Below are 15,888 nucleotides of genomic sequence, written 5' to 3' on the forward strand. Positions count from 1 at the left end.
TCTAACAACTCTTGCTAACTGTATGTATTTATATGCTATTGAATCTTCTTGTTTTTCTATGCCAAGAGTTTATACCATGTTTTTTCTTTTAAGTTTTGATTATGTTTGAGAACTTTATTATATTCACTTTTACTTTCTCAGGATGTTTTAGAAAGATGACAAAAATAGAATCAAATTCAAAGATACTTCTTTGTCTTATAGCTTGTCTGCAAATGAAGAAAATGACTATGTTGAAGCTAATGATGTTTGTAATTAGAACTATCACTAATGATCATTTTTGAAAATATTATTTAAGGCCCCACACATTCAGAATGAGAATGACTGATCACGCTGCATTCATAAATTAATCTATGAGATTGATGTCACATGCTATGCTATGAAAAATTACATATGGATAGATTTTCATTTAGAAGATTAGTTATCATGCTTGAAACGGTTGCAAGACTAAGGACTACTAGTAATCTAACTGTTGATGAGCAAATAGCTATTTTCTTGTACATTCTAGTACATCATCAAAAGAATTGTACAATGAAAACTAATTTTATGCGGTCAGGTGAAACAATTAGTAGGCATTTGTACTTAATGTCTTTCTAAGGCTTTTCTAAGGCTTCATGGTCATTTACTAAAAGCTCTGCCCCTATAACTAAGAATTCCTCTGATGTTAAATGAAAATATTTTAAGATATCATAAAAAGTATTGCTTTATTTTTATCTTATATACATAGATCTTGAATATTGATTGAATTAAAATTGTAGAATTGCATAGGAGCTCCGGATGGTACCCATATTGAAGTGAAAGTATTCGAGGTTGATAGACCTAGATATCGAAATAGAAAAGGTTATACTTCTACAAATGTTCTAGGAGTATGTTCACAAGAAGATTATACTTGCGGGCTAGGAAGGCTCCACGGCAGATGTTAGAGTGCTTCGAGTTGCTTTAAGTAGAAGAAATGGATTACCAATATAGGATGGTACGTAAACTATATGATATTAATAATTTCGATGAATTGACATGAATAACAACTACTTGAAAAAATTAAAATTAGGTTACTACTCTCTTCATCCCACTCTAAGTGGAACATTTCTAATTCGGCACGAGAGTTTATGTAGTGTTGTTTTATGACTAAAGTGAAGAGAATAAAGTAAAAGAAAAGGAAAAAGTAGATAGTAATATTTCCAAATTTAGAAATGTGTCATTTAGAGTGAGACATCCCAAAAAGTAAAATGTGTCACTTAGAGTGGGATGGAGGGAGTACTATTTAGTTAATGCAGGTTGTACGAACGGTAAAGGCTTTCTTGCTCCTTTTAGAGGCCAACGATATCATCTTAGTAAGTGGAGGAATGACGTCAACCAATATCTCTAGAAGAATTTTTTAATATGATCTGCTAGAAATGTTATTGAGAGGCGTTTTGGAATGCTAAAGATGCGTTGGGGAATCATTTGAAATTCGAATTTTTATCCAATCAAGCAACAAGACAAAAGTATAATGGTGTGTTTTCTTCTTCAAAATCATATTAGAAAAATGTGCTTGTTGATCCATTGAAAATAACTATGTGATCATTCTCAAAATGAAGAAGTGGTTAATGGATTAGATGGAGAGCCAATCACTTTTGTTGAGCCAACTCAAGAATGGACAGATTGACAATATAATTTCTCTAACCAAATGTTTAATAATTGGATGCAACATAGACATGTTGCTTGATATTATTATTGTACTTTTTTCACAATATTTGAACTTTACTTGTCATACTGTTACCTTGGCTTTTTATGCAATACTTTAGGATACTTATGACATTTGAATTGCAGTGCTTAATACTTTTTTTATTATTCATATAAGTTTTTTATTAGTAGATTCATGAAAGTTGTTGGTTTTTTAGCATTAACTCCATTATATTATCCGATAGTGCTATAGTGATTTGTTGAGCTTTAATTTTTTAGATGGCTCGTCGCGACAAGAGAGGTAATTATGTATGGACTATTGAAGAAGATACGAAACTTGTAGAACCAATTATTGAGTTGAAGAGGAGTAGGAACTAGGACGGTGAAAGTGGAAGTCGGTTAAAAAAAAGGTTTATCTAAAGGAGTTGGAGAAAATATTGCCGGAAAAGTTGCCAGACCATGGTGTTAGAAAAACCACATATTGAATCGCGTTGTAAGTTATTGAAAAAACAATGTCATGATATTTATGATGTGCGTACCAATCGAGAACTAAGTGGATTTGGTTTGGATGATGAAAGAATATGTGTTACTGCAAGTGCAGACGTGGGATTATTACTTAAAGGTAAAATAAATATATTTCTTATTCATTCGTTGCTTCAATATTGTACGTTAGTATCAAGAAATCATGTTACTATATTTGTGTAGAGCCATCCAGATTGCACTTTCATGAGAAACAAACATTTTCCTTTGTTCAACTATCATTTGTTAAGGCAAAGATAAGGCAAAGATAGAGCTGTTGGACCAAATGTTGAAGCTGCGGCAGATATGGTTGAGGACTTAGATAGAGATCAAAATGTCGATCAAGGAGATGAAGAAATTGATGAAGATGGTGCACCTTCAATAGTTACACATCGAGGTGAAGGAACTTCAAAAAAACATGAGCAGAAAAGAAGGAGAAGTTCTGATGGTTTGATATTAAGTTTGGAGCGCATGACTAATATGTTTACTGAGCAAATGAAAATTTCTAAAGCAAATGGGTAAGTTTATTGAAAGTTTTAACGCATGTGACAAAGACAATCGTCACAAGCTTTACCAGAATTTGGAAGAGATTGAAGGCTTATCAGCTTCTAAAAGATAAAAAGCTGCAATGAAATTTGTTCGAGATCCAGATTTATTAGATTAGTTTTTTCACTCTTCATGACAAGAGTGCAAAAGAGATATTTTAGAAAGAATTATTAGGATGAATTTAGTTCACTTTTTTTTGCGGTTCTTAACTTTTACTCCCCTTTTACTCCCTTTGTCTGCGACAAGAGTCTCATTTCTTTCCAGCATGAGTTTTAAGAAATGTTAAGAAAAGTGGGTGAAAGAAAATTAGTAGAATATGGGTTCCACTTGTATATATTAGTTTTAAATTATATGTGAGTGGAATGAGTTAGTGGAATATAGGGTCTCTTTACCATTTATAGGACTCCTTCCGTCCCTTGTTAATAGAGGTGTTTCTTCTCGGCACCGAGTTTAAGAATAGTGTGTTAAGTGGATAGTGAATAAAGTAAGAGAGATGAAGAGAGAATAAAGTAAAAGAGATAGTGGTTATTTTTTGTCAAAAGTAGAAATGACTCAATTATCTTAGAAATTACCAAAAAAAAAATGACTCAATTAACATGGAACGGAGTAATTATGAACCAAACTCCTATTCGTGACGGAACAATATGAAACTCTATTTAAAAATTATTTATTGTTTAGTTTCATATCTCTTTTAGATAAATGCATCGTTATATTTTTTTTTCTACATAATCTTTGATTTTATATTTTATAATTTTCTTAATTATTATAGATTATTGTTTAATTAAAAATATAAATCTAAATTAATATAATATAAAATTAAAATTAACCATTATATTCTTAATTTAATTTTAAAAGTAAATATAAAATTCAAAATATTGTTACGTTTCCAAATACATTAAAATAAAGTTATCAGCAATCATATTTTATGAATCATTTTTCCTATCAACTTTACTTTCTGACAAACAAATGGGGCCGAAGGATTTTTACATGTGTGTTGACAACGTGCCCTTGTCTCATGTCATTCGCGCAAAATACCCTGCTGCTCCCCGCCTAGACGCATGATTCGGCAAAAATGAATGTCTCTATTAATATGGAACAGAGGGAGTGTGTGGTAAGTAGGATTGATCAATTAAATTCAAAAGTTTTGGGTCTCTTCTTTTTATTTGTAGAATAAAGATGTCAGCGAGGCAATTCAAGAGTGTTGAAGGAGTCCTAAGTCATCAAGGTTGTATTATGTGCCAGAGTTGATGATGTTGAATTTGAGGGAAATGAGGTGTATGCCATTGACATTGTTACAAGTACTGGTGAAGGCGAGGCAAATATGTCTCTACTTGTTTGTTTCACATATCATTTCGAAGTTTTTTCCTACTTTTTTAATTGTGGCTTAGCATGGAATCTTATAATTAAACTTACAGCCAAAATTGTTTGATGAAACACAAACAACTATTTATAAAAGGGCAGTTGACAAGAAGTATCTCCTAATGATGAAAGCATCTCGGTTCATATTCAGTGAAATAAGCCAGAAGTTTCCGATCATGACATTATCTACAAGGTTTGTTGTTTTGTGTGAATTGTTGCAGTTTTGAGGTTTCCAATAATTATCACCTTGGAAAAGTGTCATGTTCGTTTGGGCATAGTAGAATGTGTAAACAATGATCTTTTACAAGTTTAGTGTAAATAGTCGTTATTGTGACTTAATCCTATGTGCATTACAGGTGACCTATTTGCCAACATCAAGTTTACTGTTTTGCTTCTTCCAAATGGGTCAGATCGAGTCACCTTCAAGCCCACAAAAACAGTTGATAATCCTGAGATCAAAAAAGAAAGGTTAGTTTGAAATTTGAATTCACATAGCTTCAAATTCTTCATTATAGATTCCTATCTTCATGACAGTGAAAACAAACAATTTTCACAAGGTGATAAAATAGAGAACTAAAGCGCTCTAAAACTGCAACTTCTCAAAAATGAGAAATTCCCTTCTGCGCTCTGTACTTTGTTAATGAAATTTTGTTATTGCTTTCTGGTGAATTGTTTTGCACACACTGCTCTGAAATGTTTGATCCATTTTGAGACTAGCATTGGACCTAGTACCTCCTTTCCTTCCAACTCCAATGTGCTCGTGTTCTTGGGTCGGTTGTTTTGGATTTTGGATTTGAGTTTGTTTTACTAAACACATCAAAAAGGGCAAAATAATATTAAAGATGTAAATATAGTTGACAGATATAGTAGGTTTAGCCTTATCTCCCTCTATTTCATCAATTGACACCATATATTTCACTATATAGCAGATACTACGAATATCTATTTAATAGATATCTTTCTGTTAAGATGATCTCAGGTATCAAAACAAATAAAAATATAACATATGGCATCTGGTGGAAGAATTACACGGGCAAGGCAGCCTCTGAAAATTTCAATATAATAATGCCCCAAATATATTAGCTACCCTAGAAAAGTTCGGTTCCTCATATACCTCAAACTCTCACCCTAATGTCCCCAAAAACCATGACATGAAGGGATCACCACTATTTACAGTGTGGTTGTGCTGAACGAACACCGCTCGATAAGATAATCCACCATTAAGCCAGATGATGAATCGGAATAACATCAAGAATGAAAACAAAACCAAAGGAATTCGACAACACCCCTTGCAAACTCAAAGTACATTCAAATTCACCTGTCAAAACAGATTGTTTTAGTTGTTGCGTAATTTGTGAGTAAAGCTGATGAATGCCAAAATTTATCTTATGGTTGGCAGGATGTATGTGTTACCTTTCAAAGATTGACATGAATATGGTGGAACCTTTCAGATCACAAAATTGTATCACCACTGCTTCTTGGAAAGCCACACCTAGTTTATGGCATATTTAATGCACGTTTCAGTTGAGCGAATGAGGAAGGATGAATTTTGGACATAGCGGTATTAAACAATTCTCCATGGAGGGCAGAGCATGTCTGGAGGTTGTCCTTGAGCGAACTCTCCAGCGGAATTTGGTTAATAGGGTCAGAGAACTTGATCTGGAAATGGAAATACTAGGTTATTCATATGACATGATTCTGAAGCTAGGTTATTCATATGACATGATTCTGAAGCTTTCATTAAATTCGGAAAAGTACCTGTCTCCTCCGTAATTCTTTGCTAGGGACCTCCATCTTGCTAGATTGCATGTTATCGCTACTATATGGCATAAGGATGTCATTGCCAAAATAACAATGTCATTATATGAGGACATTTGAGAAAATCAACCACTGAGAATGAGTTGATAACTGACCTTGATTCCTCTTCTGTCAACTCCTCGGTTCCACCCAATATCACACTTGTGCATACACTGATACGAACATAATATAACAGAAAATTGAATTAAAACTTGTGTCAGTAGAACTGGAAGAGATAAATCAAGCATCAAGTAGATGAATTACCTAAGGATCTGCTCAAGTTTATCAAGAACTTGAGACATTCTCAACGTTAGAATTATAGAAAGGGCAAGGGCAAATGTCTTTCTTTGCGTGGAAATGACATTATCAACCTACAACACCGGATAAAGAACAAGCTTTAATAACCATGGCTGAAATTAAGACAAAAAGTTGAGCCATGTCAAACACAAATCAAGCTTCAATAAATCAGAGCATATGTCAGCTTACAGCCGGCAACCAAAAAACTGGCACAAGGTTATGACAGTTAGCATGAAGGGATATGCCGGTCGATAAATAAATAAATTAAACATTACTAATTACTAATATACAAACATATAATACTTATGAAATATAAAAAGGAAAATTTTTGAAAATGATAAAAATATAATATCTCTAATCTTAGAACAATTAAAACATAACGTGTAAATCATTATGTCTTGAAGTGTTAGCTCAATAATTAAAATGTATAATCTCCAGACATCAATGTATATTATGTCTAAATTCACATCCTCCTGAATCTTCATCAACCTCAGCATAGTCATCCTTGTCGTAATCATCGACATCCAACAAAACAAATCCTTCTCCCTCTTTACCTTTGGATACATCAATATTCTCAATATGTTCTCGCTCAAATTCTTCATCTACAAGCCATCTATTTCAACGACGGTCGCTAATTTTCCTTTCACTTTTGTAGATGCAGTTGTGGTTCTTGTGTCTCTTTTAGAACCTCTAACACAACTTGACGAAGTGGGACAACCTTTTCTTTTCTTAGACCTAGAATATGTTAAAGACTCTCCATCCCCCAAAGCCTTGTAGACAGTATTCTAATCAACCGAATCTCCATTATAAACCTAATAATTGCCAACACCATCAGCATCATCCAACTCTCCAACTACCACTCATTACACTCGTCAAATTTTTGGTTATATTTAAGTCACAAACCAAATCCTGCACCTTCATAGGCTTGAGCCTATCTCTTTTTTTGGGGAATGAATCTGCTGCATAAATATAATTGTAGGTTTGTAAGTTTTAATATTATATTAGAACTGAATATATAAATACGTTTGGGCAGCACTGAACAGAAGGCGGTGATTGGGCGGCGGCAGGAAGATAGATGTAGAATAATACGCGAGTTATAAAACCTGAATCTGATAAATATGGAAGCTGTAAATGGATCATATTTAGTAAATGGGTCGAATTTCAGGCAAATGTGACAAATCATTTGGGAAAATGAGCTGGGTAGCGGGTTAAGTGGGACAAAACAGCCGCCATAAACGCCATGGATCCACCATGGACCCGTGGAGGCCGCCATCAAAATCTGCCACAACTCATCGTGGCAATATTGTTTATAAATACGCCGCCACAGAAAGCGACATGGTGGAGCCATGGCAGGTATTTAATACACCTTCCGTCCACGAAAAATAGTCTCATATTGCCATTTTGGGTTGTCCACAAAAATTAGTCCCATTTCTAAAAATGGAAAGTATTCTCTACTTTACTTACTTTTTCTCTTCTTTCTCATACTTTACCCACTTTTTCCCTCATATCTCTCTTACTTTACCTACTTTTTCTCCTTCTTTCTTACTTTACCAATTTCTCATTAAAACTTGTGCCGTCCACAAATGGGACTATTTTTGGTGGACGAAGGAGTAACACTTGGCATGAACGAGAGACAAGCAAATTGTCATTGTTTGACCAGGCTTGACAAGCGACATATAAAGAGAGACTGAAGATGTGCTGATAACTTGAGTCAAAATATTGATAGTTTTCTCAGGTGAAGGAACAAAAGACAAACTTTTGATGTAAAAACCACTTGCTGACCTTGTCAAGCCACACGTCAACCAGGCAAAGAAGTATGCTTTCTTCACTTGAGATCCCAGCCTTTTGAAGATGTTCTAACAACGATGGATCTGATGTGAGTTGTGCAAGATAATTGGTATTCATGACCAAAATCCTTGCAAGTATCGCAGCTGATGCCGTTTTCACTGCTGTCTTTGAAGGATCATGATCATCTCCCCGGCTCAGGCATATGACAATTAGTTTCTGGAATATCATTGTAAACTTATAAAAACCCATAGAAATCAAGATATGAAATCATACATTATTGTAATGGATATGGAGAGAAATACCTGCACAGTGGTGCTGATTAGTTGGGGCACTTCAGCAGGAAAGCACTGCATTGCAACAAAGTACACAAATTATCATTATATTGAGTTCTCAAGTGATGCTCTGCTGTTGCAGCATCAAGACCGGAGACATACCTGAACTAAAACATCCACTAGTGGAAGAATTGAAAGCAGCCCTTTATCATTGACATTACCAATAACCAGATCAAGCAATTTTGAAAGTGTCTGTGCATGCATATTGAGGAACTCTAAACCACCAAGTACTATGTAGCCTTCAATAATGCTGGCAGCCACCTATATATAAAGTTTGATGTCAAGCCACTGTATTTTACAAACGTAAAAGAATATACAACCACCAAAAGGAGAAATTCTGTGAACCTTTAAATAATCAAAACTCCTATCCAAGATTTCAACCAAACATGGGAAGAAACCCAAAAGCTGAGGCACCATTGCAACTGCATGAGTAAGAGTAGCCTCCCATAACTGTATGATAAGGATACAGAAGAAATAATGATTTTGAATGCTAGAGACTATTTGGAAACTTGAGTCATGCTTAATGGACTACTGACCAGCATGCTATCTTCCAAAAGTTCATCAGGGCTATTAGCATTAATCACACTCTGTAATATGGGCATCAACAAGTTGTAACAGATAGATGACTGATAACCCAGTGCAGCAACAAAGTTCTTTAGAGCTGTAAGAAGCTGAATCTGCAGAAGGCTTTCACCAGAAGATTCTTCCCAAGCCTAAGACAATAATCAAGTGAATGCTTTAAATAAAATTAATTTTAGAATCCTTGTGTATGATTATTATGCCTACAGGATAAAATAAACATGTAATATACCTTGTGGAAAAACATCACCAATTTGTTTGCATAAGGAATAACTTCAGTGATGCGTCCAATAAGACTAGAAATCGTATTCAAAACTTGAACCTGGATATTGGATATAAAATAAGAACTTAATAAGCAAGTATTGCAGTCAACCTACAATCAGCAGATTCTTTTTATATATAAAATGACTGATGTTTAGAGTGTATGACAGAAGAGTTTAAACTAACCAGGCTATAGTGATACCATAAAAGAGAAACAATTGACAGACAAAATCAGATCATACTAATTGCAATTAAAGAACAGAAAAGGATAAGAATTGATAAAGAAATTGGTAGCTTGGTTTTATAGTTTGACAAATATGGCAAGCGGAAGCCCATTCAAGGATTTCATTGATCTCTGAGTATAAAATGGAAAAATAAGAGCCTGTCACTTACTTTTGAGTCAAATTCTTGTACATCTTCCACCAGTTTGAAACATGAGTCCCAGCATACTGGAAGAAGATCTGAAAAGTCTTGCTCTGAGAAATTTGCATCTTCAATATGGAAATACAAAGATCGGGATGCAGCCAACTGAAACAACAGGTCAAATGTTGAAAAAGAAACAAGGGAAATTCATAAGCTAGTTACAGATGTACACATCATACCCTGACACACAAATCTCCCTCCTGAAGCAATTTTATTAAAGCGCAATATACTGGTCGTCTGGTATCATCCTTAATCTATAGATGAAAAGAAACAAGGCACAAAAGTCAAGAAACTAGATATACTGAAAGGAGTACATCCAAATATTAGACCATACAACACTTTATTCAGTAAGATAGAAAATCACTCCTGCCCAGCCAATCACTGATCAGGTCATTCAATTAGCCTCACCCATCATGAATCCAATCACAAAAAGTTCACAGCCTAAGAAGACTCCTGCCAGAAATGCCTTACATGGAAGCCCATTACATAACCTCTTCCCACCAATCTAAATTCACAATATTCAAGCTAAGTTCTTTAACAGCACATAAGTTCTTCAATTCAATATCCATTCTTGATATAGTATGAATTCAAAAATAAGATTTGATTTGAGCTTTGACCTGAGATCTCAGTCACTCTTAGAAGGCACTAACTCTCAAGGCCACCATATTACCAAATTTGACATATGTTACAGAAGTGCTCAGCATTAGCTAAATTCATTAGGAAATACTCAATCAACCAAGACAGCAAGCTGCAAATAAATAGATAAAACAGAATATCAGATCTGCAATCATTTGTCTTCTGATATCAGTACCTTTTTCATATGAATAGTTCAGATCGAGCATGCTGTAGTTAGATGCAGAAGCATAAGAGACAATAAAATAGAGTTATGCAGACATGAATTATAGGTGATCTAAATGGTGAAATGATGGCACATGCACACAGCTTGCGAGTAATTCACCTCTGAGACCCACTGCCCCAGGATCAATGCAACTTTCCTGTGGATGATCCGCATGTTTGGATTATCATTTGTTAGTTCAACAGATAATGCGCCATTGAACCTGCATAAGAGTCTCAGTGAATTTCCAATATAATTATAAACCCACTACAAAGTAAAATAAATTCTCTGAAAAAAAGACTCTGTTCTGACTGTCATCAAATGAAATTCTGAAGAGACATTGATTCTTATAGAACATTGTCACTATCATCTCTTAATAACAATTAAAACTTGCCACAAATTTCCGTCTACATTTTTTTCATTTGCAACAAGCTTTTGGGATCAATAGCAGATAACCACTAAGGTTCCCATTGTCAAGGAATAAAAAGAACAAATGGTAAGAAGACTGAGCACACCCTTGGCCCAATTGGATAGTAGTTAACTTTTTGAATGAGAAAAGGCTCATAATCTCGCAGACAAAGAGAGAAATGGCTTACCAGTCTTTAAAGGTAAGATAATTTGAGAGTTCATAATAAATGTATGCTGCCGCACCATATGCAGCATCCTTGAGAAGCAATTGTGGATTTATTTCAGTAACAGAAGAAGGACATCCGCTCATTGCCTCCTGAAGAATTGAAACCATAACTGGACCTAGCAACTACATCAACAGATATCAAGCAGACACAATCAGTTACAAACATGTAAATTGTCGGATATAAATCAAAATATACATCAAAAACACCTACTTGGCTGTTATTCTCAAACAACACTATGTACAATGCTTCAGCACATGGTCTTAATCTCTCTGACCACAAAATAGAATCCTGCTCGTGATAAAATGACTCAGGATTCTGATACCATTCTTCTACATCACCAGCCGTCAAAACAAAATACCTGCTCAAAAGAAATACCAGTGGTCAGAGGAATACCAAATAGGATCAGAAGGTAAAGGGAGGAAAGGCAGGAGATGATGACAAAAAACAAAGATGTTTCCTACTCTCATAATAACAGAGTCCAGATAACCTAGACTTACCTCCTTATCAATATGTTACATAGTAGCACCACTCGCTCACTGGGCAGCAATGAAGCCAAAAAGCCAGCAACTACACTTGATACATTCTTCTTCACATCCTGAAGTGAGACCCGGTTGTCATCCATAACACGACCAGTCAAGAATGGCTTGTATTCTTTACATTCTAGGACAGACTTCATCATCACCATGCACTGGATCAAGAAACCTTCAAATGACAATACATCTGGCTCTGGATTCGTTATCTTATTCAAGCAGAAATCAACAACAGGCCGAATGACATTTTGGTCACCAAATGAGTAAGGATGTCGTTGCTGAAAGGCTATTGAAATCTTCATCAATTTAGTGCATGATTTCTTCAGGAATTCCAAGAATTTAGGATGTTTCTCTTGAAAAGAAGAATCTGCACAAATTGCATATCAAAATAAGTTCCCAAACCAGATAAATTTGTAGCAATAACAAGTAATCTCTAGGTCGATGCCCAAAATCAATTCCCTTCCAAACATTTTTATATGGCTCCGGTGGAAGCTAACAATGATCAGTTGGTATGCAATAAGCAAAGCACATAAACTGCAACCAAAAGGGAGAATTAAAGTTGGTGAAATACAGAACAAAAACTAAAGGATATGACAGAAATCTTACTGTATGGCAAAAATGACTGGATTGCATTCAGCATAACCGGGCAGACCTTCTTGACAGGCTGTACCTCCTAAAAGACAATACAATTCAGTTTATACCCCCATAATCATGACAATAATCAGAGTGAAAACTGGAAGGTATGCAGAAATGGAGATGATCAAGAAGTCAAATGCTGCAACATAGGCTCAAAAAATAGGCAACCAACAAGAAGAAGAAGAAGAAGAAGAAGAAGCAGCTTTACCTGTATAGATTTTGAATCACTTTGGAAGCCAGAAACTATGAGTTGGCGTATTATCTTTGAACATAGAAACCATCTTTCACAGATCAAGTACATATCATCCTGGTGCAACTCAGGATTATTTTGAGCTAGCAGAAAAAAACCATGCAACATTTTTTGTAGGTCAGTCTGCCAAAGGTCCCAGCTGTAATCAAAGAATTGAGATGCTATCTGCCAAATGAGCAAGCATGAAAAGTCCAGTGAAAAAGTAATATATACAGTTAAAAAGATGGAGTGAACCGCACAATGGGAACGTCAAGTCAACAAAGTGCAAGATAAACAACCAATTCTAAAAAAAAGAAAGTTATAGTAGTGGTGTTCTGATGGCTCACAATGGTGACAAAGAATAAAAGAGAAACAACCAACTCTAAAAAAAGAGAAAATTTAACAATCTTGTCCACAATGGTGACAAGAATAAAAGAAACAACCAACTCTAAATAGTTAAGCATCGTTACAAAATACTAGAGGTTTTTCTGACTCACAACTTTTAACTAGATATCTGAACAATACATACATCCAAATCCCAAAATCTTATCCGACAACAATAATGATTATGTCCTTGACTGGGATTAAGGATTAATTTGGCAATCACAAGTCATAGAGTCAATAGAACCAACAGCAACATTTGAACATTCCAAATCTTGTTGGCAAAGCCATACGACGATCAGAAGAAAAAATTAGAAAAATACACAATAAAGTTAAACACCTTATTTATGTCACACAGGATAAATAAATAAATAACTAGCCAACATTCTTAAATCGCGGATTGGTAGGACCAATTTCTGACAATGATATGTTTATTGTTTGAATAGTTTGAACATGAGACTTCAGCCCGAGATCGGACATTAAGGTTAAGTGAAACGCATATGAACATAAAGGGTGAAATTTAAAGAAAATAAACAAAATTATAATATGCACCTCAGAGAAGGTCCTTTGGTCAGAAGTAAGACGTTTGGTCGATAACTCCTTCAAAATCCGGAAAAGAATCAAGAATATTCTATGTGAAGTTAATGTATCAGCTGACCGAAGCTCTTGTGCTAACACAGAAAGCAAGTGTGGCCTGAAAGTAGAGAAAAAGAGGACAAAAGTAAGAAGAAAATAAATTATAGGAGTAATAAGTAAATCCAGTGGTAAATGAACATGTATGATGCCACGGATAATCTTTGACTAGATTCATTAAGGAAATTTCCACATAGATGAAGTAGAGAAGCATACCATTCTTTTGGGTAGTCTATTCGAGCGATTTTTGAGATCAATACGGCCAAAGTACGAGCTATCTGTAAAATAAGCATGATATTCAAGATTAAACTAGAAAAACAAAGGAAAATGTCTATGAGTTGCTAAGATAGCAATGTATATAAAACAACACAAGTAAAATGCTGCAGTACTCAGCTGAGCATGATTCATTACAGATAGTTTGAGTGAAATACAAGGCAACAAAGAGACTACTAATAGATGTACATGCAAGCATTACCTGGTGATTTTCTTCTCTCAAGTGTGACAATAACTTTTGCCGTAAATGCAATTTCTCTTCATTGCTCAGTCCCCTGAAAAAGGCATTTCCACAATCACAATCTAGAAAACCTTGGTTACCAGTCAGCCAACTTAAAAGCAAAACTAACTACAGTCACCTCAAAGTTAGAAGGATAAAAACACTAAGCTATATCTTCGGAACACCAAAAAGAAAAGGTAGGAAAGTAAAATGCACATTCAAGTTGCACAACACGTAAATCCCCACTTAACGAATCACTCTATTTGTTTAAAAGTTGGCGATCTAGTAATATTTCTCAGGGCCGTGAAGCATATTTCACATCTAGAATCCTGGCCACAAAGGTTCACCCGATGACGCTGAAAATTAATGCACTCGAGTGACAGTGACACTTAATTCTTTACAATTAAAGTGACATGAAATGGCAGTTCCTAATGTACGAGAATGAAACACAAATAGCATTAAATCGCTTACGTTGAATCACGCCTGTTCCTCCAATACCGATTAACGCTGTTCTTAAAATAAACTGACGCCATCAATCTCACATCGGTCTGCGATGCTAAATCCTTCGCCGTTATCACCTCCTGCACATCACCAAAACCCCTCGTCGAACAAATCCAATAGCTTCACAGTCACAATAAACACAAGCAACTAACGAAACACAATAAACACAATCACTTCAAATACCATTAGACAAGAGCAGAAACCAGGCCTACTCTCCAATTGCACGAGAGCATCTTCCGCCGGCTTCAGCACATTTACGTCGCTGCTCACTGAATTCGCGAGCAGTCCGTATATCATCGGCAAGTCTGAGACGGTGAGCGCCATTTCCGTTTGTGGAAAAGTCTAGATAGAACAAGCGTATTTCGGAAACAGAGCTCTGTTTGTGCGTCAGAGCAGTTTTGGATCGAGGGGTTAAGTGGAGAATGTGAAAACGCCGCAACCGATACAGGGGAATCGACAGCTTATAGAATTCGAATTTCGGAGGCGGCGGAGCGGGGGGGATTTGAATTTTCCGGCGGAGGATTAAGCGGTGGGGTGAGGCGAAGGAAGGGCAAAATAAAACTGCTGCTGAAGTTTACGAGCTTGGAAGGAGATGAGTTGTAAATTTGTAATCGTTTCAGTGCATTTCTCTTCAGCCTTGATTGGCTTTCAATTTTATTCCTTTGTAATCTGGGATTGTTAAATGCTGTTTTAAATTTAATGATGTAACCTAGTTTGAGTTTAATTAGTAATTTTAATGAACTTTTCAAAAGTTGTTAGCCTGATCTTCTAAGTTTCAACTTCAAATTTTTTGGTTCTCTTTAAAAAGATTTACCACTTTTTATTTGTTTTATTGTTATTTTTAATTTTGATGAATCAGATAGCAAGATTTCAATTAATCAATAATTGAATCTATTAAGGTTAATTGTTGATTACTAGTAATAATTAAAAAAAAATGGCTCAATTCCAATTTAGCCTTGGTATACAGTTTTTCAATTCTCGGGATTAACCGAGAATGGAAAACAATGGTCTCGGGTAGGGCGGAGTGACCACAAAAAATAGTCGAAAAATTAACCGGAAACGAACCGAACTCTAGTTAGACAACATAAACTGGTTTGGTTAGATATGATCTGTTACGGTACTAACTGAATTCGACCGAAATGAAAACTTAATTCAAACATAAACAAAAAATAATAGATTAAGATCAAATCAATACACCAAGCTTTCACCTAATAATCGAGTGCTTGACTTTCAGTTTTTCACCCATAAAAGTTTTAAAAAAAACTCATAATCAAGTGCTTGATTTTCATGATGTTCATAATTCATCTTAAAATATTTTAAAAATATATATAAGTATATAATCCAGTGCTTTATTTCACCCAATAAAACATAATTTTCAAGTTTAAAGTTTAAAGTTAAATCGTGGTATTTTAATTATTAATACGTAAAACTTATAAATTTTACTTGTTTGCATAT

At 35.0% G+C, this 15,888-nt stretch overlaps 1 protein-coding gene and 1 pseudogene across 3 annotated transcripts; one reads left to right on the top strand and one right to left on the bottom strand.

Moving 5' to 3' along the window:
- The first annotated feature begins 1,848 nt into the window (after positions 1-1,848).
- On the top strand, positions 1,849-2,903 carry LOC148930672 (uncharacterized; annotated as a pseudogene).
- Positions 2,904-4,322: 1,419 nt separating this feature from the next.
- On the bottom strand, positions 4,323-15,075 carry LOC125214213 (uncharacterized). 3 transcript variants are annotated; one of them, XM_048115137.2, is made up of 24 exons: positions 14,617-15,074; positions 14,404-14,513; positions 13,915-13,987; positions 13,656-13,717; positions 13,359-13,500; positions 12,405-12,611; positions 12,167-12,233; positions 11,528-11,927; positions 11,241-11,388; positions 10,992-11,152; positions 10,519-10,618; positions 9,740-9,814; positions 9,531-9,665; positions 9,109-9,198; positions 8,834-9,010; positions 8,643-8,747; positions 8,400-8,558; positions 8,268-8,312; positions 7,960-8,181; positions 6,145-6,251; positions 5,997-6,053; positions 5,842-5,902; positions 5,497-5,742; positions 4,323-4,532 (listed from the first exon to the last, which is right to left on the bottom strand). In XM_048115137.2, exons 1-23 carry the CDS (start codon positions 14,755-14,757, stop codon positions 5,581-5,583), a joined length of 3,006 nt encoding a protein of 1,001 aa, XP_047971094.2. In that variant the 5' UTR covers positions 14,758-15,074; the 3' UTR covers positions 4,323-4,532; positions 5,497-5,580. The 3 variants fall into 3 exon arrangements, with proteins under 3 accessions (XP_047971094.2, XP_047971095.2, XP_047971093.2); XM_048115138.2 differs by lacking the exon at positions 4,323-4,532 and adding an exon at positions 5,014-5,401 and having other exon boundaries at positions 5,842-5,899; positions 14,617-15,075; XM_048115136.2 differs by lacking the exon at positions 4,323-4,532 and adding an exon at positions 5,062-5,401.
- Positions 15,076-15,888: the final 813 nt, after the last annotated feature.

Source organism: Salvia hispanica, chromosome 3 (assembly GCF_029641045.1).
Source record: "Salvia hispanica isolate PSC_SH4W2 chromosome 3, Shi_PSC_v1, whole genome shotgun sequence".
NCBI lineage: Eukaryota > Viridiplantae > Streptophyta > Magnoliopsida > Lamiales > Lamiaceae > Salvia > Salvia hispanica.

Coding starts and splice junctions, on each gene's coding strand:
- LOC125214213 (XM_048115137.2), bottom strand. CDS start 14,757: ATGGCGCTCACCGTCTCAGACTTGCCGATGATATACGGACTGCTCGCG. Junction 12,612..13,358: donor ACCAAAGGACCTTCTCTGAG/GTGCATATTATA, acceptor CTCATTTGGCAG/ATAGCATCTCAATTCTTTGA. Junction 11,389..11,527: donor TGTAACATATTGATAAGGAG/GTAAGTCTAGGT, acceptor TCTTTTGAGCAG/GTATTTTGTTTTGACGGCTG.